Source organism: Heterobasidion irregulare (assembly GCF_000320585.1).
Source record: "Heterobasidion irregulare TC 32-1 unplaced genomic scaffold scaffold_06, whole genome shotgun sequence".
Taxonomy (NCBI): domain Eukaryota; kingdom Fungi; phylum Basidiomycota; class Agaricomycetes; order Russulales; family Bondarzewiaceae; genus Heterobasidion; species Heterobasidion irregulare.
In genome coordinates this window covers 1,014,502-1,036,921 of record NW_009258202.1, presented here as the reverse complement: position 1 = coordinate 1,036,921, position 22,420 = coordinate 1,014,502, and the positions used below count along the sequence as shown (strand labels likewise).

General features: G+C 58.8%; 9 protein-coding genes across 9 annotated transcripts; 3 read left to right on the top strand and 6 right to left on the bottom strand.

Moving 5' to 3' along the window:
* Positions 1-339: 339 nt before the first annotated feature.
* On the bottom strand, positions 340-1,894 carry HETIRDRAFT_61713 (polysaccharide lyase family 14 protein; the record flags this gene model as incomplete). The annotated part of the gene is made up of 6 exons (XM_009548670.1): positions 1,238-1,894; positions 1,018-1,129; positions 854-925; positions 703-786; positions 612-625; positions 340-548 (listed from the first exon to the last, which is right to left on the bottom strand). The coding sequence occupies exons 1-6, from the start codon at positions 1,830-1,832 to the stop codon at positions 340-342; spliced, it is 1,086 nt and encodes a 361-aa protein (XP_009546965.1). The 5' UTR covers positions 1,833-1,894.
* Positions 1,895-2,121: 227 nt separating this feature from the next.
* Positions 2,122-3,005, bottom strand: HETIRDRAFT_319300 (uncharacterized protein; the record flags this gene model as incomplete). The annotated part of the gene is made up of 4 exons (XM_009549054.1): positions 2,122-2,494; positions 2,565-2,654; positions 2,707-2,806; positions 2,858-3,005. Coding segments are annotated over 4 exons (711 nt in total), but the record flags the coding sequence as incomplete, so codon positions are not given.
* A 1,607-nt stretch (positions 3,006-4,612) lies between these two features.
* On the top strand, positions 4,613-8,179 carry HETIRDRAFT_169377 (glycosyltransferase family 2 protein; the record flags this gene model as incomplete). The annotated part of the gene is made up of 4 exons (XM_009549053.1): positions 4,613-6,224; positions 6,279-6,514; positions 6,568-7,430; positions 7,486-8,179. 4 exons carry the CDS (start codon positions 4,613-4,615, stop codon positions 8,177-8,179), a joined length of 3,405 nt encoding a protein of 1,134 aa, XP_009547348.1.
* Positions 8,180-9,033: 854 nt separating this feature from the next.
* Positions 9,034-9,737, bottom strand: HETIRDRAFT_101758 (uncharacterized protein; the record flags this gene model as incomplete). Its single annotated transcript, XM_009549052.1, has 2 exons — positions 9,034-9,480; positions 9,543-9,737. The coding sequence occupies 2 exons, from the start codon at positions 9,735-9,737 to the stop codon at positions 9,034-9,036; spliced, it is 642 nt and encodes a 213-aa protein (XP_009547347.1).
* An 899-nt stretch (positions 9,738-10,636) lies between these two features.
* HETIRDRAFT_319541 (uncharacterized protein) lies at positions 10,637-11,306 on the top strand (the record flags this gene model as incomplete). The annotated part of the gene is made up of 3 exons (XM_009549051.1): positions 10,637-10,780; positions 10,856-10,960; positions 11,142-11,306. Coding segments are annotated over 3 exons (414 nt in total), but the record flags the coding sequence as incomplete, so codon positions are not given.
* Positions 11,307-12,086: 780 nt separating this feature from the next.
* Positions 12,087-12,633, bottom strand: HETIRDRAFT_452178 (uncharacterized protein; the record flags this gene model as incomplete). Its single annotated transcript, XM_009549050.1, has 3 exons — positions 12,087-12,281; positions 12,332-12,485; positions 12,536-12,633. 3 exons carry the CDS (start codon positions 12,631-12,633, stop codon positions 12,087-12,089), a joined length of 447 nt encoding a protein of 148 aa, XP_009547345.1.
* A 1,052-nt stretch (positions 12,634-13,685) lies between these two features.
* Positions 13,686-14,099, top strand: HETIRDRAFT_243603 (uncharacterized protein; the record flags this gene model as incomplete). The annotated part of the gene is made up of 1 exon (XM_009549049.1): positions 13,686-14,099. A coding segment is annotated over one exon (414 nt), but the record flags the coding sequence as incomplete, so codon positions are not given.
* A 415-nt stretch (positions 14,100-14,514) lies between these two features.
* HETIRDRAFT_409992 (uncharacterized protein) lies at positions 14,515-14,804 on the bottom strand. Its single transcript, XM_009549048.1, has one exon. The coding sequence runs from the start codon at positions 14,760-14,762 to the stop codon at positions 14,598-14,600; it is 165 nt and encodes a 54-aa protein (XP_009547343.1). The 5' UTR covers positions 14,763-14,804; the 3' UTR covers positions 14,515-14,597.
* Positions 14,805-15,006: 202 nt separating this feature from the next.
* On the bottom strand, positions 15,007-22,271 carry HETIRDRAFT_154870 (uncharacterized protein; the record flags this gene model as incomplete). Its single annotated transcript, XM_009549047.1, has 13 exons — positions 15,007-15,696; positions 15,763-16,183; positions 16,247-16,473; positions 16,524-16,662; positions 16,713-16,791; positions 16,846-17,020; positions 17,089-17,163; positions 17,224-17,613; positions 17,680-17,796; positions 17,855-18,434; positions 18,490-20,292; positions 20,351-21,949; positions 22,000-22,271. The coding sequence occupies 13 exons, from the start codon at positions 22,269-22,271 to the stop codon at positions 15,079-15,081; spliced, it is 6,495 nt and encodes a 2,164-aa protein (XP_009547342.1). The 3' UTR covers positions 15,007-15,078.
* Positions 22,272-22,420: the final 149 nt, after the last annotated feature.

Sequence of the window (22,420 nt, the reverse complement as noted above, 5' to 3'; positions counted from 1 at the left end):
CGAGCGCACTCTAGTATGCAATGCACCAGTCGGTCGATGAGTGATGAGACCCGTCCACGACCCTTGTGTCGACGGACGATCCGAAACGCCATAATCGCCAGGTCGTCGTAAAATCCAGCATCCACGACAGAGTCCACGTATCCCAATCTCAATCGCCATTATGCACACGGTACGACAACGACGACAACGACTCAAGGTATCACTATCACGAATCCCAGTCGATCCAGTCCAGTCAATCCTGCCAGTTCCTGCCAGTCCAGCCAATCCAACAAACCACCATCCACCCACCCATCCACCCATCCACCCATCCCCACTCGACAAAAAAAAAACCCCACTCGCTCACAACACCCCCGCGCCCGCGCCCGCCACGAGCAGGGCCCCGCCGGCCGCGACGCAGAGGGCCCAATGCACAGCGGCCCCCGCGCGGGCGGCGCGCGCGCCGCTCACGGTCGCGCCCGCGAGATCGGACGGCGCGGAGCTCCCCCAGAGCTGCATGTTGCGGAAGTAGGTGTGTGTGTCGTTCGTGGCGGCCCACGACGCGTCGGAGCCTGCGGATCAGAGCGCGCGTCAGGACGCCCGCGGACGGGGACGGGACGGGCCGCTGCACTCACCGCCGAAGAAGGTCCTGTAGGGGATGGGATTAGGATAGAAAGCGGGGGCGGGGTGAACGCGCGCTGACCGCGACGCTGCGCGGGGACTCACGAGAAATACAGGCCGCCGGCGGTGACGACGTCGCTGCTGCGTATCTGGAGGTTATCCTGCGACAGGACCTCGATGTCGTTGTAGCTGCGTGGAGAACGTCAACCGGCACCCCGCAAAAAAATCAAATAAAACGCATCGAGGCGGTATTCACTAGACGGTGACCTGGCCGTTGGCGACGTTGACGGGGCTGTTCAGCCTGACGAGGAGCGTGACGCGGTTCCACCTGCACGCGGTGGGAGGGAGGCAGCATGCATGAGGCGCCGCAGGGGACGGGGGCGGGGGCGGGGGCGGGGGAGGAGGACACGGGCGACTCACTGTCCGCTCGCGAAGGAGAACGAGCCGCGGCTGATGCTGACCCCAAAGTCGTCGTTGCACGTGAGGTTCGCGCTGGAGCAGATGCTGTTCGGCCGCAGGATGTAGGCGTACACTGTGAAGCGCGCGCGCGCAGCGGGGCGGCGGCGGCAAGGTTACGCGTCGCGCACGAGAACGCCGTGCGCATTGAACAAACAAAAGGCAGAGCGGAACGCGCGCGCACCTTCGCCCGCGCCGTCCTTGCGCCACATGAGACGCGTGCTGAAGCAGTCGGAGCCGTTGGGCTGGTGGCCGCCGGAGCAGCCGTTCGGATCTGGCCCGCCCCTGATGCCGGGGAGCTTGCCGCCCTTGACCCAGTCGAAGCCGGCGTCGAAGGCGACCTCGTACGAGAGCATCATCGAGCGGAAGGCGGCGCCCGTCGACCCCGCGGCGGACGAGGACGCGTTCCACAGCGCGTACATCTGGGCGCCGCCCGAGTTGTCGTCCTTGAAGCTGCCCTTGGGGTACGTGACGCGCAGCACGGGCGCAGAGGCGTTCGTGCCCGTGCTGGCGGTCGGCACGGGGTTGTTCGGGAAGGGGTCGGCGACGAAGGCGAGGTCTGCGGCGCCGTTCTGGATCTTGCCCTTGCTGAGGCCCCAGTTGGCGACGAGGAAGGACTGGGTGTCGGTGTTGGCGAGGGTGGCGGTCGGGAAGGGGATGGAGGTGGAGGTTGCGAGGGAGTACTGGGACGCGGCGGAGGTGGCTGGCACGACCTGGGCGTACGCTTGCCGGGCGGGGAGGAGGCAAAGGAGAGAGCAGCTTGCGAGCAGCGAGATCATGGTGGTGGGTATCGGGGGGGAGGTGGAGGGCTGCTTGGGCTGGAGAGAGCGGCGGCCTGCGCGGAAGGGACGTATGCGGCGGTGCTCGCTCGCACTCCAGGGAAGCGCTGTCGGCTCAGAAATAGATCGGCGCTGGAGGTGCACACACGTGACCCTCGGGCCTCGGACCAGACGACGGTATTACAGTAGTCTATGGACAGGCGCAGCGCAATAGGTATATATCTATAAATCAGTATCCCCCCCCTCGTGGTATCATCCGTCCCCCGCGCAACACCAATGTCTCTTCCCCTCACCCTAATAGACGCCCCCCCTCCGCCGCCCTCTCCGCCATGAACTCCACGTACCCGACCAGGAACTTCACCTGCTCGTACGTCTCGATCGCCTTGAGGCTCCGCCGCCGCCGCACGATCGCCACCACCCGCTCCACGAGCTGCAGCGTGCCCGCCCGCACCTCTCCCACGCCGCGCCGCGCGGGCAGCGGCGTGCCGCACAGCCCGAGCCGCAGCATCCAGCAGCACGCGATCAGCCCCGCGCGCCCCACGCCGCCGCGGCAGTGCACGAGCACGTGCGCGCCGTTGAGCGTGTACGTCGAGATCAGCCGCGCGAGCTGCGCGTCCAGGGTGTGCGCCGACACGGGCGCGAGGCCCTCGGGCATCGGGATCCTGTGGCCACAGCCGCGAGGTGAGCAAGCGCACGCGCGCGCGTCAGGTGGTGCGAACACGACGGACGCACCGGAGGATGTCCAGCCCGAGCTCGTTGGCGACCTGCGAGTACACGGGCCAGGGCGCGCCGAGGAACTCGAGCTCGTCGTCGTCGAGACAGCTGTCGAAAAGTGAGCGAGACGCGGTGGAGATCAGGCGGGGAGGGCACGCACCAGACGACGCAGCCGACCCCCGCGTCCTTCATCCTCTCGAGGTCTTGCTTGAGATCGCGGCAGATCGCGCCGCGCCCGCGCACCGGGCCATTTAGACGGACTGCGCGCTGTCAGCGAGGCACACAACGGGCGCACGCGTGCGGAGACGTACCCTTTTTGCCGGGACACGAAGATAGGAACAAGTTACCGATGGTGGGGACCGAGGGCGCGGGCGTGGGCGGGAGCGGGATCCCGGGAGCAGCGTCGTGCGGGGGCCGTTCGCTGATCGACGAGAGCTGGCTGAGTTCCGGCTTCGAGGGCGCGTTTTCCGTGATGGCGGTGAGATTCCAGGCGGCGTGCCTCCTATATGCGCGTCAGATCGGGTCGGGTCAGGGCGCGGGGGCGGGGACGGGGGGCAGGCGTCACCTTTGGAACGAGTCCTTGCGGATGGCGGGCAGACCGCCCGCGACGACGGTGTTCAGGGCGCGGCGGTTGGGGCTGAGCGCGTCGGAGATGAGGGTCTGGAACATGATCGGAGGGGCGGAGAGGTTGCGGGCGTGGCCGAGGTGGCTCGCGACGGACGGTTCGAAGAGCATGTTGTCGTCCGCGCTGGCGAGGATCTCACCGAGGATGTCGTACTTGGGGAGGTTGAGCGGGGGCAGGCGAGGGACGGAGGGGGTGCTGGGCTCTTTTGTGAATGCGGCGGGCGAGCGCGGGTGGATGTCGCTCGTCAAGGCGGCTTGGAGTGCGCGCTGCATGGACGACCTGTTCCACGTGAACTGCGAGACGGGAGGCGGGAAATCCGGTGAGGGGGCGAAGAATTCGGCGGGCAGCTGGGGCGTGGGCGTCGTCGGTGCGGGGGTGGGCAGGGGCGGCGGAGGAGGGGAAGAGGACGCGAAAGGAAGGGTGGTGAGCCGGTCGAGGGAGAAGGCGTGATGGATGTGGAACATGGTGGGCGCGTTGGGCTGGGAAGGCGAGAGGTGGAGAGATATTGTGGGCAGCAGCTCCGGCGGGACAATCGGGGAGATGCTGGAGGGCTCGTCAGAGACGGACGGTGGTGCGTGGTCGATGGGGGACTCACTTGATAGGGTGGGTGTCGGACGTTTTGAGGCGGGGTTCGGCGGGGACGGCGGGGGCGGGGACGAGGGGAGTGTCGATGGCGGCGGAGAGGTCACAGCTGAGATCGGCACAGGAGGTGGTGTCGGTGAGCGAGGGCGGCGGGGGGAGGTGGGGGGTCTGCGCATCGGTGCGGCGGGCGGCGAGGAAGGGTGTCCTGTCGTACAACCACCAGGCCTTTGCTTCTGCACGTACAGCCTGGCGGGCCTGGAGCTGCCTGTAGTGGTCGGGGATGTGGATGGACAGCGGGATGTACGTGACGGGGGAGCCTGTGTGACCAGTTCAGTTGAGAGGGCAGAGCGGCTCTGATGGCTGATGGAGACTTGCCCCTCGGCCCAAACTTGGCCTGGTTGTATTCGCTTCCGTGGAACTGGGACGCGAGGTGCATCAACTGGGCAATAGACGTGAGCGTGCGCCGTTGATGGGGGGAGGGTGTGCGTGTGTGCGCGCGCACCTGGCTAGCGAGCCTCTGTTCGTGGAGCATTTCCGGAGAGAGCGCGGGCTGGCGAAAGGCATTTTTCGGGAGATAGTCTGGGAGCAACGGGGGCGGTGGTGCGGGTGCAGAGAGCATCTGAGCAGGACGGCGGGGCTGCAGCTTCAAGGGCTGAGCATCCGAAGGGGTTGTGAGTCGGCTTGCGGAGTTTGAAGGGGTTGTGGAGAGGAGTGAGCAAGCAGGGCCGAAAGAAGCAAGAGCCCCTTCGACACCCACCGTGAGCGCGCCGCCTCGCTACGTCCCCTCCTTCGCCCTCTCGCCTCCGTGCGCAGGCCTGTCTTTTCTCGTTCTCTCCTTTCTCCTCTCTTCTGCTCTCCAATGCCCGCCGGTTACGCGCCATCAGACGTCCCAGTCCAGACAACAAAGCTCCAGTCGGCAGCCACCGTCAGGCGCGCCAAGACCCTCACCCGCCCAGAACGCAGCGTCGCCCCCCCGCCCCTCATTAACCCACAGTCCACCCTCTTCTCGTCCCCCTCGGGCACAGTCGCAGACAGCTCCTCCTCCTCTCTCGATGCCTGGGTCATCTTCTCCAAGGTCGTCACCTGGTGGGCTCCCGCCTTCCTCCTCCAGTCCATCGGCGGCCTCAAGGACAAGAACACAATTCAGGCATGGCGCGAGAAGATGGCCCTCTGCTTCATCGTCGCCATCCTCTGCGCCATAGTCGGCTTCTCAACCGTCGGCCTCCAGAAGGTCCTCTGTCCAGAGACCAGCAGCCTCAACACGAAGCGATTCATCAGCCTCGGCTCCACCTCAGGCACGCTCGGCGTCGGCGGCTTCGCTTTCAACGTCACACAGTCCCTCTCCACCGACTCGGTCGACTTTCTCAAGCTCTCCCAGTCCCTCCCAGGCCAAGACATCACTCCCCACTTCCAGCGTGACGCAGACAGCTACCCCGCCTGCAAGGGCCTCTCCTATCGCATCGCTCTCGACAGCCCATGCACCTCCGCCACCAAGTGCGACCTCGGCGCCCTCAACTCTTCCGCCGTCTTCTCCTCCCTCAAGCTCGTCAACATGACCCGCCCCGTCGGCTACGACTGGGACCAGATCGACAGCCTCCCCAACTACATCGTCTTGGACGGCTCCGTGCTCAACCTCAACCCGTACATTCAGCTCCACCCCACCGCCATCCCCTCTGACAACGTCGATCTCGCCATTCGAACCCTCCTCGCAGACGCGACCGGCGGTCGCGATGGGACCCGCCTCTTCGTCAGCCGCTCGGACATCAAGAAGGCCATGCCGTGTCTTGTCCAGCGCTATTCCGCGGGAAACATCGACAAAATTACGCCTGGATGCTTCGTCTCGCAGCTGGTCCTCTACGCCGGTCTCATCGTCATCCTCACCCTCGTCCTCGTCCGCTTTGCCATGGCCTGCATCTTCAACTGGTTCCTCTCCGAGCGCCTCGCTGGCTCTCCTGACAGCATGACCCTCAACCGTTCTGCGATCAGCCCTTCCGTCATGCCCGAGGGCGCCAACGTCTCGATCGACAACAAGCACGGAACCGCCCCCTGGGCCGGACCTGGGGGGACCAAAAAGCTCGCGAAGCCCGGCAAGGGGACCAAGTCCGGATACGCCTCCAGCACGACTCTCGCCTCGCAGGCGGACTCTGCGGCGCCGATCGTCAGCCTGGCACAGATCGGCGCAGAGCTCTTCGCGGTCTGTCTCGTCACGTGCTACTCCGAGGGCGAGGAGTCGCTCCGGACGACGCTCGACTCGATCTCCACGACCACCTACTCTGACGCGCGCAAGCTGCTCTTCATCGTCGCGGACGGCATGATCACCGGCGCCGGCGAGAAGCGCAGCACGCCCGACCTTTGTGTCAGCATGCTGGAGGCGGACCCCAGGTTCGGCAACCCCATGCCTATGAGCTACATCGCCGTGGGTTCGGGTTCGAAGCAGGACAACCGTGCCATGGTATATGCGGGCCATTACAGTGCGTCCATCGCCCCTTTGCGGTTTGTACGCCAGCTGACCCCTCGCGTCTTAGCTGTCGCGGGTCGCAGGACGCCTACCGTGATCGTCGTGAAGTGCGGGACTGAACAGGAAGCTGCCACGGAGAAGAAGCCTGGCAATCGAGGCAAGCGGGACAGCCAACTTATCCTAATGAATTTCTTTTCTCGCGTCACGTATAACGACCGGATGACGCCTTTGGACTTTGATCTCTTCCGCAAGATGCATATATTGATGGGCGTGACGCCCGACTTTTTTGAAGTGTGTTTGATGGTGAGCGTTCGCGGCGTCTGTTTGCGTAGAGCCGATGCTGACCGCCCACGCAGGTGGATGCTGACACCAAGGTCTTCCCCGACTCCCTCACCTACCTCGTCAACTGCATGCACCACGACCAGATGATCATGGGCGTGTGCGGTGAGACGCGCATAGCGAACAAACGTCAGACATGGGTGACTTCCATCCAGGTCTTTGAATACTTCATCTCCCACCACCTCGCCAAGGCCTTCGAGTCCGTCTTTGGCGGTGTCACCTGTTTGCCGGGGTGTTTCTCCATGTTCCGCCTCAAGGCTCGCAAGCAGACCGGCGACGATTGGGTGCCGCTGATCACCAAGCCCGAGATCGTGAAAGAGTACAGCCAGAGCGAGGTGACGACCTTGCACCAGAAGAACTTGCTCCTCCTGGGCGAGGATCGTTTCCTGACCACCTGCCTGCTCCGGACCTTCCCCAATCGCAAGATGATGTTCCTTCCACAGGCGAGGTGCCGCACCGTCGTCCCAGATACGTTCAGCGTCTTGCTTTCCCAGCGTCGTCGGTGGATCAACTCTACCATCCACAATCTCATGGAGCTCGTCCTCGTGCGCAACCTCTGCGGCACCTTTTGCTTCAGCATGCAGTTCGTTGTGTTCATGGATCTCCTCGGCACCGTCGTCCTTCCCATCGCCATCTCGCTCACTTACTTGCTCGTCATCTCCTCTGGAATCAATCCCCCGAAATCCTTTGAGGAGGCTATTCCGTTGCTCCTGCTCGTTGCCGTCCTCGGGCTCCCCGCCGTCCTGATCCTGATCACCACGCGGAAGGTCGTCTATGTGTTCTGGATGCTGATCTACTTGGTCGCGCTTCCAGTATGGAACTTCATCCTTCCCGTCTACGCGTTTTGGCACTTTGATGACTTCTCGTGGGGTGAAACGAGGTGAATACACGTTTTGTCACTCTCTGATCGTAGCCGTCGCTGACTCCTTTTACAGAAAGGTGGAAGGCGAGGCAAAGGGCGAAGGCCACGGGGAGGGCAAGGGGGTGTTCGCGGGAAGTGCGATCCCTCTGAGACGATGGGAAGACTGGGAGCGCTCTCGTCTGCGGAAACTTCGGAGAGAGGAGAAGCGGAGACGAGAGTTCGAGCGCGCCCACCCGTCAGGATACAACGCCGGCGACACCGACTTCCTCGGCGTGCGCTCCGACGCGCACAGCCAGTACGACGGGTCTGACACGGTCTCGATCGCGTCCTCCGACGAAGATCAGTGGGGCCCACAGATCGGTGGCTACAACGAGAACAACTCGCAGTATCCGCCGCCACCGCCGGGGCTGCAGCGCCTCGCGCCTCAGGCCCTCGCGAGCGCCACCACGGTGGGCGGCGCGGAGCTGGAGGCCATGCTCGACCGCGGCTGGGACGAGCGGCCGTCCGCGAACTCGTCGACCGACTACCTCCACCCCGCCCCGGCGGCGCGGTTCCAGCTGTCGGACGGCCCAGCAGGGACGTATACGCCGGTTTCCCGGGGGGTTATGCCGCCCATACAATCGCCCGTGTCGCCGACGCGGCCGACGGAGGGCGCGAGCTCGGCGGTCGGGAGCGACTGGAAGACGCACGCGAAGCGGCGCAGCGGGGGCGGGAGCGCGGGGTCGGACGACTACGGCCCGCTGGGCCCTCTCGACCCCGGACGCTAGTTTCGAGAGACGGACGAGGCTCGATCGGCTGCCGGTGCCTTCGAAGGACATTTGTCGTTCTATATATTGTCGCACTCTATTGCCATGTTCTATACCCTTCTGACCTGTTTTCTGTGTTTTTCTTTGACCTTTTTTCCTACGTTTTTTCTTTTTACTTTTTTGAGCCGCGCCGTGGGTACTCTACTATGGTATCGTAATGCTGGCTGGGATTGCGTTTCGTCTTCTCTGTCCCTGGCATCCGTCCGCTGTTTTCCCCTTCCCTCCCCCGTCCTCGCCCTCGCCCTCACCCTCGCCCTCTCTTCGCTTTCGCAGGTTCCTCCTCCCTGCACACACCCGCACACCCGCACACTATCTATATACCGCCGCCCCGTGTCGTGGTGCGCGCGCGCCCGTCCGCCTACCTCTCTCACTCCCTCACTCTCCCACCTTTTTTGGCATCGTCGTCACATGGGGTCCGTTGCATTGTCCATTAGTAGTAGTTTCGGTTCATAGACGGAAGCACAAAGTCATTCGATACAATAAGGTTCCTGGCCGGCCCGCGTCGTGCCGTCGACGACGTCGCCAGCATCGTTGAATTCCGTCGTCTGAGGGGAGCGAGCGAACCATCGACGTTCATAAGGACGAATGCCTCTTGTTGGCGCTCTGTCGGTCCTGAGAACGGACGTAGGTTTGACAGGGCATTCAAATGAGTCACGGGGAATTTCCATCGTCAGTACTTACGCACGCAGTTGGGGACTAGGATCGAGCGAACACGATACCTTCCTTCTATGGCTATTGTGGACCGTCGACAGGGCTCTGAATCGTCGCGGTGTACGTCACGATGCCGTGCAGTGCGAGAGGGGGACGTCGGGCGCTTATCGCTGTACCGGGAGACTGCCGGAAGTATCGAATTTCTGACCACTGAGCACCATTGTAAGCCCCAGAGAATCAACGGCGGGTGATGGGTCGGACGGCGCACAGTCCGTGGCGCGACGAAAGAATATCGTGATTTCGAGGGCGTCGACCGGAGAAAAGAAAAGGGGACTGTGCGCTGCCTGGTTCTGACGCTCTGTTCTGTTCTGTTCTCTGTTCTGTTCTGGTCGTGCTTCTCTCTCTCCGAGAGAAGATGGAGGGAGACTTGAAGTGGTAAGATTGTCGGCTAACAGCCCGTGATCAGGGCCCCGCGTCGCGAGCAAAGCTGCGGCGACATCTGGCGGCGTTCGCGACGGCGCCAGGAATTGGGCCGCTATTGTCTTACGGGAGTCGCATAATAAGTGGGTAAGTAGGTCGTGGAATTTCTGATGCGCGGGCGTGTCGACACCCTGCCCAATTTATAGGCGGCCGGCTGATGATGATGGCATGTTGTCGTGGACTCATATGGGACCGCGGTGGGACGAGCGCGTTTAATCGCGCATTTGTGGGAGCCGCCAGTCGCGAACGCGACGACGTGAAACGCCTCGTATATATTGGTGTTGGATATTTGTATGTACCAGCTAGTAGTACTTGTACTGACAGGCGAGGCTTCCAAGATATGACCGCAGACCGTGCCTTTCCACGTGGCAATCGAGATATCAGACATTTCGGCCTGGGCACACGAGAAGGGCGAGCGAGCGAAGCCAACGCTTCGAGAGAGAAAGGGCGAGATCACAAGAAGGGGCATTGGTATCAAGCAGCAGATGCCATGAGTTGAGATCCAACCACTCGATTCCGCATCGGTAATCCAATTCCCACGTGTCGAGCTAGCGCCCGTGTCGCGCCCGGCTCTGCGGCCGCGGAGCTGCTCCTCCGAAGCAACTACCACTGCACCACCACACGCGACCTGTGACCGCGACCGCGACCTCCTCCACCGTCTCCTGCGATGGACCCTCCCACACACTCTCCATCGTCCACGGCGCCCCAGTCTGTGCTGACGACCCTGCAATCCCAGATAGACGCGCTCACCGAGTTCTCCGCGCGCGTGCCCGGCCTGCGCCAGCTGCCGCCCCTGCTCCTCCGCACACCGGGCCTCGACGTCGGCCCCGACCCCACGCCGGGCACTCTCCTGGAGACGATGAAGCGCGTCCTGTTCGAGGCGACCGAGATGCGCAGGGCGCTGCTGCAGACGAAGGTGCAGGAGGCGTTGCGGGTGGCAGCCGAGAGCGAGCGCAGGGACCACTCGGGCCTCAGGGACGGTGGCCGCACGGGGGCCCGCAAGCGTCGGTAGGCCTGCACACGGCTCTGCGCTGTCTCTCGATCTGACGCCGCGCGCTTTTGGCGGCGGACAGGCGCTCGTCGACGCCCGAGTCGCCACGGCCGTACCCCTCCTTCCACCCCCGGACCGCGTCGCTGTTCCCGTCTCCCGAGCCGTCTGCCCTTCCGCTGTCGATAGCGGGTGTTCCCGAATACATTCGCCAGTTCAACGCGGCGCCGTCGCGAGAGGCGAGGCTGCACATCTGGCTGTCGGGCCCGAAGGAGCCACGCGACCTGCGCGTCCCGCTCTTGCTGCGGTTCGTGATTCCGGATGTCCTCAAGGCGTTCATCGTACTTGGACATTACGAGGACCCGAAGGAGGACAGGTCCCAAAAGTACGACGATCGACCTTTGCTCATAGAGACCGTCACGGCGTTCGGGGCCCGAGAAAGGGTAGGGCTCATTGACTTATATCTCTCCGAAACTCGGGACGTCATGGAGAGCTCACCGCCCTCCCTTGCCACACAGAAACCTCCCCACTCACAGTCCGACTACCAAGTCTTCTTGAAGCTTTCACAGTACATTGCGCGGATGGTCCAATCCGCGCCGCGGATCTCGTTCCAATGTTTCATGGTGCGCGCGCACTCGATCGTCCTGCCACACTAATTCTCTGACGTCCTGTGCCGCCCTCCCTCGCCGCCGGATCATCGACGACCCCCAATTTTCTGGAATTCAAACCCTCCTCTTGTCATGCCTCCCGATGGGTCCGCTCGCCGCTGTCGATTCTGGCCCCCGACCGCCGTGCCTCGGACAGGAGATGCTCGTGACCTACGAAGGCCTGTTCGAGACGCAGTGCACCGTCTGCCAGCGCGTGCTGTCGGCAGAGGGCTCCATTCCGCCCGTCGCGCGTGTGTGGCGGGCGCGGGAGGGCGCAGAGGGCGTCTGGGATCCAAGGCATGTAACGTGCCTGCAAAATTGACCTCCCGAGGCGTCAGCCACCGGACAATCTATCCCGTATTTCCTTAAAAGGCACACAGCCGTGTGCTGCGACCCGACTCGGTTAGCGTGTGGACCGTGTCCTGACCTGGTGGCAGTCGTTGGACAAGGCGCAGACGTCTGAGATGAGTTCTCCATAACGGCGCAGCAGAGATGCACTTTTTTCTTTCCCTTATCGCTTTCCTTCTTCTGACCACGCATTTATTTGACGGTCAGATGGTAGAGTCATTATCGGCCAATTTTTATTCACCTTGGAAGGGCAGAGTATTTTGCATGTAACGCATGGTTTCCGCCTCTGCTCCAGGGCACGCTCAAATTGAGATGTGGTTCTGGCGCGATTATTGGTCGTATCTACGGTTGCGCTTCGGGTATTCGCCCGTCGCTTGGCGTCGCATTATACGACGGAGCTGTGTGGGTATTCCATGATCGACGGGCCGCCCGTCCATCGAGCGAGGTTGATCGCACTCTGCGCACGGGTCATCTCAACATATAGGCTGCGGTCGGGTGGTCCGCCCTGTCGTCGGACTGGGACTTTTGCCCGGTGCCGACTCGGAGGCCACCTTTGGCGGTCGGATATGGGGGATCGACTTTGTGGAATGGGGAGGGCGGTCACAAAAATGGAGGGGCCGGCGAGCCATTGAGTGCGGATGAGGGCGAAGCTCCAAGTGGTCCTTGCCGGACAGGGAGATTGCGCCCAATGGGTGCTAAGCTGGGCTAGCGGGCCATTAGATCGGTGGGTCTAGACCGCGAGCGTTGCACTTGTTTAATCGCGGTTTTTTTGTGCGAGCCTGTGTGCCTCGCGAGATAGGATAATTGTGAGGGATGCAAGCTGGCTCCGGGTGGGCGACGTCTGCGGGGATGTGGGAGGACGAAGTGTTCCCGGGCGGGCAGTTGCGTCGCATGAGGGAGCAAGTTGAGCCGTAGGGGGCAGCGAAGCAACCAGGGCGTGAATTCTGATCTATTGTTGCTGATTATTTTGCGAGGGTCTGATGAAGCGGCCATGTGTACCTCGGGCGCGGGGCGCGCGCCGGTTATGGTGAGGCGAGAGCGGGAAGGGATGTTTGTGTGGACGGTGGTGTGAGGGGAGGGAGGCCCGAGAGGACGGCGGGGTGGAGAGGAGATCTGAGATCGTGCTGTCTTGTTTGGCTTGCTGACCACGAGGCTACCGACCGCTTGAGTAGCCGACCTCCATCGTCTTCCTCAGAGCCACACCATCCGCCAGCCATCCCTGCTGCGGCCACACACAGCTGCGTGGCTGCGCGGACGGCGCGGGGGCTCCGGTGCCACTGCTCCTGGCGGTGGGGGTCCATGTGGTGCGGTGGGAGGTCGCGGGGGGAGCAGACAGTGAGTGCTGACCGGGACCGGTTTGGGACACAGACAATATGTCAGGCCCCCGGCACTTGAACCTCTTCCCGCCACCATTCATCCTCCTCTCGCTCGTATATAAACTCCTCCCGACCCTCCTCGGCCTTGTCTCACCTCCCCCACATCCACATCCTACTCCCCTCCCTCCTCCTCCCCGTCCGCAATGTCCTCCTCCCCCTCCCCCTCCCCCAGCCCCCTCGACCCGCCCTCACAATCTACCTTCTCCACCTCCCGCTCCTCCCAGTCCACAACTTACACCCTGCTAGAATCAGATCAAGGCACAGATTCCCTTTCCCCTACTTCAGAACTTCCCTTGGGCACAGATTCCGCGGACGATTGCCTCGCCATCTCCTCCCTGGGAATGTTTCGCGTCTTGGATTACACCCCCATCGAAGGCGAGCACGGCGTCCCCATCACCGTCTACACCTGCTTCCGAAATATCTACCGCCCTTCGAATAACGTCTATCTCCGCCTCGTCGTTGGCGACAGGGCCATCCAGACAGTCATCTTCCGAGAAGACGCGCTGGATAAATGGCGCCTGGAGGGCTCTATCCCAGATCCCAGTGAGTCTAGAACCTCTCCAACCGTCTCGGTGTCTGTGCAGGCGTTGGACTCGGACAATGTAGTCTTGGACTCGGTCACCTTTGGCCAGTTCACGTATTGGCGAGCGAGTCAGTCATGTTGCTTCCCCATACCGCGCTGTATTCACCCGAACGATACTCATGTAGATACATCATCTCGGCTGAAGCACGAACTTGATCTTGTGGCAAACGTTCCTTCTCTCGCAGAACACTTTGTCTTTGATGCCACAAATACCCACATCTCCCCCACCTGCCCTGTGAAACCCTCACACTACCAGATTCGTAATAAGCGAGGCCACTCGACGCGCCAGCCTCATTCCCAGCTTCTCCGCCGGAGCGAGCTCGAGGGATCGGACAGCCTCAAGCTCGTCCTCGTCTCTCCCCTCGAATCCATGTCCGAGGGCTTCACTGTCAAGGAGCTGAGCGCTGGAAGGCGCCTCGTGCGGTTCGGGCGCACGCAGGACGCCAACCAAATCTTGGTCTCGTGCAAGTCCATCGAGCCGGAGGACTACACGGAGGGCCAGGTCGTCGCTTCCTGCATCTATCGCGTCGACGACGGCGAGTTCTACATCACCTCTGTCGACATCATCTCCCTCCTGCAATACCTCGTCCAAAACAACTTTTCCGTCGAGGAGAAGAACCGGATCCGGCGCAACCTCGAGGGCCTCCACCCCATCACCATCAACAAGACGCCGCGCTTCTCCGAGTTTTTCCAGCAAATTATGGACTACCCCGCCCCCAAGCCGCGGCACATCGAGAAGGACATCAAGGTTTTCCCCTGGTCCCGCCTCGCCGAAGCCCTGGGGAAGGTCCTCGCGAAATACGTGAGCACCCTTTCTTACCCGTCGCCTCTGTGCGCGCTCGCTGATCCTCGCGGCTCCCAGACCCTCGTGCAACCGAAGGCCCCCGCGGCGCCGCCCGCCTTGGACTTTGTCAGCCCATGGCTCGTCCCGTCGCACGCCCGGGACCAGGAAAACGCCATGGACATGCCGTATCCGGGCGGGATGTCGCCCTACCGTCATTCGGATGAACTCGCCACGCATGATTTCATCTTGGAGCAGCCGCAGCTCGCCCATCCCGGCGTCGCCCAGCGCTCGCACCGCCTCGGCTCCAAGCACGTGCGTCCGAGCCTGTACGACCACGCCGCCTTGAGCCACGGAAAGTACCTCAGACCAGACAAGCGGCTGTCCGCCGGCTATGGGCACATGTAGCAGGGAAAAGAGGAGCCTGTCGTGCGCACACACACCTACTACTACTCACATGGACCGTCGAGGCCGCCAGTTGACTATCTTATTTCTGTGACTCCCTATTCTCTTCGTTTTGTTGTATCATTCGGTGTGTTCGTTCCACCATCTATCTTTCACGATCTCCTCACCACATATCACGCCCTTTGCCCTTCGCCCCTTCACGCGTCGAGACCCGGCTCGCCGCCGTCCTGTAGTATCTGTACTATATATTTCGTCCGTCCCCGCCCACCTTCGTCTTTCACACATACATTGTAGCCTTTCTCCGGAACGAGTCGCCGTTCACACTCCTGTCCGCCATGCGCGTCGTGAGTCCGCGTCGCAATTGAGAAAAGGGAACGTCAATTTGCATTATACAACAACAAATGCTGGTATCTCGCTTTGCTACCTACTTGGATTAATCGAAAACCTACAATGCGCGAAAGGAAGCACCGCATCCCAGATAATAACTACAATAAATGAGCGACGCATATCGAATCGAGAGTAGATCGGCACCTCCATCCGAGCGAAACGAAAACGGGAAAACAGGACGAAATGAAACGAAAATAAAAAACAAGAGCGCACATCATGGACCATCCTTCCGCCCGAAGTTCAGGCTCCCCAACCGCGAGAAGCGCCCTCTCAGGGAGCCGCCCACACTGCCAATGATCGACCCACTACTAGCCGCGATGGGATGTCCTCCCACGCCGACCACGTTCAACAGCGAGCCCTGCGGCGAGCCAGCCGAGACCGAGTCGCTCCCGGTGCCGCCCTCTCCAGGGGCTGACGACACGCCGTTCATTCCGTGCCGCGCGAGGTGCGCGAGGTGCCGCTGCAGCGGCGTCTGCTTCGGCGCGGCGCTGCCGCCAGGATTGGCGCTCTCCCGCGGCGAGTCCGGAGGCGGCGTCATGACCGGACGCCCGAGCTGGAGGGGAGGGATGACGAACGGCGGGCGCGTGGTGGATGTTGTGGACACCGTGCGCTGGAGGGATGCCGTCTCGTTCACGGAGGACGCGTAAGAGGATACGGCCGGCAGGCCAGTCATGCGGGACAACGGCCGCTCGGACTGTCCGTCGACAGACAGCCGACGGATCTCGTCCTGGAAGTTTTTCCTGAACCACTTCTCCATGGTTTCGTGGAACGCCAGCATCTCCGGCGGGCACAACTGCCCATGCAGCCGCAAGCAATGGTCAATGACGCGGACCTGTGAGGAAACGAACGAACGTGCGAATAAGTCAGCAGTCATTTCGACGAAGATGTGTCGACGGACCTGCTCGTCGATGCTGTTTCGCAACCTCTCCACATCCTCTGCACGCTCGGGATACCTGATGAGATAGGCTGGGGTCAAGAACGCCTGCCTGTAGCGAGCAATGCCGCCGTTGACAGGTGCGTCGACGACGCCATTTAGAGTCATGGCGAGAGGATTCGTTGACAAAACCTGCGCTGTCTTGGACAATGCCGAGTATCGAATGTTCAGGGCCGCCAACTCCCTTGTCTTTTGTTCGACATCTTGAAGAGCGGATTCGATCGGCGAGATTTCTAGCACTTCCCGCGCGACGACCTCGGATCGTCGCAAAACCGTGGGAAACGATTCCTCCGTGGTAAAGTAGGTCTTTTCGATCCATACTTCCTCCACACCTTCGCTGTCCAATTTGGGCACTGGCCGCGAACAGCTGAACAGGTTGATTGCGCTATAAACGACGAGAATGGGTCAGTCTCTTGTCCGGCAGCGAAGGGTGTTAAATTATACGTGCCTGTGTTCATAGTATGTCCGTACTGCGACCGGAACATCAGGATTGGTGAAGATGGGCAGCGCTTGATTTGGCTCTGGCGTAACGGCTGTGCATTGAATGTATTGGTCGTTCCCAAACTTGATGTCGACAGGAGGCTCTCCTACAGTTCTGAGGAGCTGTGCGCCTGGGTGCTTGTTGAGCATGCGTTCGCAGAAAGCCCCAAACTTTTCCCACTCGAACCCTCGGTACTGTGACCACGATTTAGCCTAGAGTACGGAGTTGTATCGATTAGACCTACAATGAATTGGTTATTGCGAATGGCAGCTGGGAAATCGCCGTAGAAAGCAACTCGGAAATAGTCAGGATAGTAGCGCTGATCGGTGACGATATGCTCCAAGAGAGCAGCTTGATGGCGCAGAATCTCAGCGAGACGTCCACTGTTCACTGAATCAGTAACACAGCCATTGGCAGCAAGGACAGTGCGCACTAGTTAAACGTGACCTCTGAATGCTGAAAGACCAGCTCCTTGCAGATCTCGATGGCACTCTCCCATGCTTTTCCTCTGCCTATGAATGGACTCAGCAAAAAATTGACTGAATGAATAGCGTTGGAAGACGAACCGAGATAATCTAATATCAGCAACGAAAGAGTCTCTTTTCGATGGAATTGTGACTGCTGTGGTAGGCCAAGTTCCTCCATGGGTTCAACAAACGAATTGAGATCCCATTCGTGGAGATCGGAATGTAGCTTCAACGTGAGTGCTGCTTCGACAAAGTTCTGCGACTGAAGATGCATCTACAAAGCAAAAAAAAAAAAAAGAAATCAGTTGCAGCAACAAGAGGCGGGTTATGTTCATAGCATACGTTGACTAGTTGATGAACATATTTGATATAGATCTCATTTCGACCAATGCGACGGATGAAGTTCATGAGTCGGAGCTTTCAAAGAAGGACCGGAAGTCAGTAAATGCCTGCAGTATTTGAAAAACCAGGACAGACAGTAGCGATGACACGATCGTCGGCAAATTCATCGCCCTCGGGCAGCGCACGGACGTTCAGTAGAAGATCCAGGAAGTCATCCACGGATTGTAAGAAGTTGGCTACCCTCTCTCGAAGCTGTTCATCCAAAGAGGACGAGTCGAACAACTGGCGAAGTTGACTGATGAAAAAGGCTCGTGAAATGTCGTCTCCTTTGCTATCGGACATGAACAAAGAGTCGAGTTTATTGACTAGTTCGTTCTCAATGTTGTCGAAGTGCTGGTGAGCGTGGTACTGCGAAACGATCATGCTGTAGAGAATTTGGACGGCGTTACTACGGAGTTGATCGTGATGGCTGAGGCAAAGATTGACGACATGACCGACGAGGGAACTTAGCAAAGTTTGATATCCCTAGATGTGAACGCTAAGCCACTGGAACAGGAAAAAAAGACAGAATCTTACGCCAAATCGTGTAACCGCCCCCGTCCTCTCAGATAGCTCCTCAGACCAACCAAGGACATCCCAGAGCTGTAGTAAGATTGCTGCTCCATCGCCGCGTATGTCGCCAGCAAGCCGCCACACGGCTCGGCGTTTCTATTTGTCCAAACAACATAAATGCATATTCCATACTCAAGATAGTCAAATTTCTCACCTGGGGGCTGAATTCTTCAATGACCAATTGGTCAGATGAAAGAAGCTTGAGCAGCATGTGGATCCCGTCCCTCCATAGATCGACATTGAATTGGAAGGTCTCATCCGGACCGGGAATGAAATCCTTCTCTAAGAAAACAGCGACAGATTCCATCATTTTGATCAGGACCTTATGCGCCAGAATATTGACGTTCAACCAATTGCTTGGCCACGCATCATTGTCCAAGATCGAACTGGCGACTTCGAAGAACTGCATCAACAGAGCAGCAAAGTTATCTCGTCCTTCAATTTCGAAGATTGATGCAAAGAAGTCCAGGAGGTGCTTCTTTGTACACGATAATACAAGGACCAGGAATGTGACGGCCGTCTCGCCTTGTGCAGGGCTAAACAGTATCTGGCCCTCTCCGTGATAAGCACCATTGAACTTTTTCGACGTGTTGGGGAGATGAGCAACCAGCGAGAATGGGTATGATTCCGGGAAGATCACGGGGATGGGTGTAGGAGTTGTGGCTGGAGACCTGATTTGTTGCACTGCCTTCGCGTTTGCGGGATTTTGGAATTCTCGGTATGAAGCAAGCAGCCTTGCGAGAAGCTACGATCAATACAAAGAACAAGAGATGACATACAGAATCATACCTTGGAATCAACGAGAGTAGATATTCTATGTTGTCCTGTTCCTGACGAAGATGGTTGTGGTTCGCAACGATAGCAGGATCGACCAGGCACTGCTGGAGTTTGTCCAGCATGAGCGCGATAATAGTCACGCACAGCCTGATGCTCTCTAGCCAGTTGACTCTTGCCGTGTCCTGTAAAGCATCGACATCTCCCGGCACTATATGCGCGTACTCATCAAACTTTCCGAAATGAGGCTTGATCCAAGAGCCTACCGCCTCGACAAGTAGTAGTCGCGACTGTGCGTTATCGAATAAGAAACCTTTGACGATCTGAAGATACATGATGAGTTTCCAGATGACGATTTTGCCTCTGACCCCGACGACTGCATTGGCAAATCTGGTCGCAATCGCCACCAACTCCACAGTAGAGAATATTTTGGCCAATTCCGGGAGGATGGATGTGAAATGCTGCAGTGCGATGGTCTGAGTGCCGATAACCGAAGGGGGTGAGGTGGTGGCCATCATTCGAGTGACCTCTAACAAATGGGATTGCAGATCTCGTCTGAATGTTGCCTCTAAGTGTTCCGCGGTAGCCCCGCCGCCCATACCCATTTCCTTCGCCTTCTGCAGCTCCCTCGATCTAGCAATGAACTTGAAGATATAATGCCAGACTTTGAGAGCGGCACGCAGGGGCTGGGCAGATTCGGACGATGTTGGGTTGGCCAGCAGACGATTCATAGATTGTATCATGTGCGACGACGCGCCCGCACAATTAAAGTGTTTCTCGATGTAAATGTCCAATACAGGCTGGAAATTGCTGAAGCGTCGATCTTGAACTATACCAAGGACAGTCACGAGAGCATTGAAAACAAGCAGATCCATCTCGCCAGACTGGTTGCTCTTCGAAACGAGGATGCCGAACAGCGAGTCGAAGATATTCCGCAAAAACTTGACAATTTCGAGTTCGCCAACAAAAGTGAACCTAGTCAAGACGGCTGAAAGCACTTGTGCGTCATTGATAGAAGACCAATTGAGGAGACTCAGCAGGTCGGAATGTTGGGTGTGACGAGTAGAACAGAGAGAAGAACGAATCACCAAGTTGTCCCGCATAGGTGGTGCGATCCTCTGTAGTTCAGTAGGAACAGCAACCTGCTCTGGCCGTTGACTAGCCGCCAACCATGATTTCGCGCCCAGGTATAACTCTGGCGTGACTTGGTTCAGCCGATCTGCTCGGTAGAGCACGAGTGTGTGAGGCCCATCTTCGAGGAACGAGAGACCCTCCGGCGCGAGAGGTAAGAATGCAAACGCAAACGGCCGATCCGAGCTATCACCCCGACTAGTTTGTTTGTCCCTTGAGCTACGATATCTGAAAGTGAAAAACAGGTGCCACTGGGGAAGATTATCCGTGGGGAAATTCAATTTGACGAGTTCACCAAAGGTTGGCTGGCTATTGCGAAGGAACACCATGGAGTGAAACTGTGATACTTTGGGCTCACCACTTCCCTGCGATATAATATCGTCGATGATTCTCCCATCTCGATCGCGCACCTCCATAGTAACTTGGATGTTGTTGGTTGTGGGCATCCCGGATCGAGCAAGAGCGAAATTAGGAACACTACGCCGTGCTGTGCTATTGTGAGAAGAAGGAAAGTCGCCGCTCCAGAGTTTGATGTAGAGCTCGTTCCGAACATCGCCAGGGAACACGACATCGGGAAAACCAAGCCGCAGAGTCGGCGGTACATCAGAAAGCAGGGATGTGTTTTCCTTCACAATAGTGCTAGCATTGCCGTGAAAGATTTTGACTGAGACTGCAATCATTTCGGCCCTATCAATGCCTGTAAGAATCGGAGTACATGATATTGTCAGTCCTGTCTGTGACGCACCTGGGGGACTTCTCGAATTCCTTCGAGTTGTTGCCAATGATGTCCTGATGTAGCATCGAGAAGATAGCCTCATTGGCAGGTACAAAGATGGGCATTGTGAACTCTTTGGTCGAAGAGACCTCGCTATGATCAGCGGCGAGTTTGCTCAACTGGGTGAGCTCCAGGACCGCACATCCAAATGGCCGCCGGTAGGTCGCATAATTGTCCGATGTTGTCTGACGACCACCAAAATTGAGGTTGAGCGTCGATTCGTTCCACACAACTGGGCTTGAATCTCTAGAAGAAACATCCGAAACCCGTCTGCCCCCATCCATAGACTGTGGTACACCGCTGCTCATGTGGGTTCCAATCTTGAGCGACCCATTTCGGACGATACGACACACTAGATAGACCGGGTCTCGTACGTCGGACTGGGCTAAGTCTGTGAAAAGAGTACGGATGCGAGCCGAAGGATCGCGTGAGAGGACCCCATTGTGATTAAGGATGGCACAGAAATCTTCTGTGACAAACCGGGATTCGTTCTTGTTATACAAAGAAAAGTAGAGTTCTGCTGTCTCGCCAGGAGAGCAGAGGGAGGCTACGAATGCGCGCAGTTCGAGGAATACATGGTAAAATTTAGGCGTTGAATCCTTCATACTAGAAAAAGAATCGAATCTGTGAGAATGGCTCCTTGTCCGGGTATATTCGGGAAATGCTGAGTGAGCCGGAGTAGGGAGAGGCGCCATGTTCGGGCTATCCATACTGAGATGAGACCGCAGACCTTTGACGGGTTCAGGAGCTGCATTCATATAAGCCAATGAGGCTTGCATGGCATACATCCGAACGGCACTCATCCAATTTCGAGTGTCGAGTTCGCCGTCTGCATCAACGGTGACCAAACCTCCACCTGTGGGGTGCCGAACGATGACATCAAGGCCCTGTACGATGTTTCCGCTCACCAACCGCATAACACAGTCGCGCCGAAGATTGAGTGTTTCTTCGGTGCTGAGGGTCTGTGCAAGTAGCTGTCGGCGACCCAGATGGAGCGCCTCTATGTGCTCGCGTACCGTCTGGAAGAGTTTGTAGTCGCGGCGAGCCAAGTACTGAAACATGAGGGTGTGCCATTCGCGAAGAGCGGAAGCGATCTCATCGATGATAGGCTGTGCCGCACCTGATGCTGTATCGTCTCCAGACTTCAGAGATGGACGAGGAGGAAGCGGCTTGTTCATCTCGTGCGAATCGGAAGAGGACACAGAGCGAATGCTAGGGGTGTACACAAGAAGGCCTGCTCGCGAAGACTTCGCCTGGTCAGGAGGTGGTCCGAGCTTGAAAGATTTCCTCTGTGCTAAAGCATCATCTTCCTCTTCCTCCCGGAGCGTGTCCATGGCCCCAGCCTTGAAGACATCCAGCGAAACATCTGCACCGTTGTGAAACGCAGCAGCCACGTCGGCTAGACGCCCCTCGGCATCTGGAAGTTCATCCCTAATATAAATGTGGGATGCAGGGAAGATACCTATAAAAACCTGCTGAGGCTCTTCGACCTTGGGGGCCTTCGAGGATGAAGGGTCCGAGGACGCGTTCCAAGATACGGGAGGGCGTCGTGTCGTGCAAACCACATAGCTGTAGCAATATGAATGATTGAAAACAGAAAGCGGTGGACGGAGACGTACCCTCTGTACCAAATCCCTTCCGTCTCTTTGCCTTTGGGGGTGTACTTCTCGAAGGCGTAGACCTGGTCTCCGACTTCCAAAGAAACGACATCCCTGTGCACGAGCGAGTCGGCAGATGACGAGGCCGTTGCGGTCGACGAGCGATATTTGTGGGAGATACGGGTATCCCTGTGGGAGGGGGAGAGAGGATGCACAGCATATCCGTATACAATGACAGGAAGCGGTTCCCAAGCGCCTTTGCGCCCAGGGGAGGCGGCAGCGCCCCGCGTCATGAAGAAAGAAAGAAAAGAGAGTCGAAGGGTGTGTTGGTGATGTTTGTGGCGGACTGAAGGAGGGGAGAGGAAGGGGGTAATTTCGCGGAATATTCAATGGAGCGAGCAACGGCGTGCGATGCAAGGCATCCCCACGGTTAGCGCTAAGC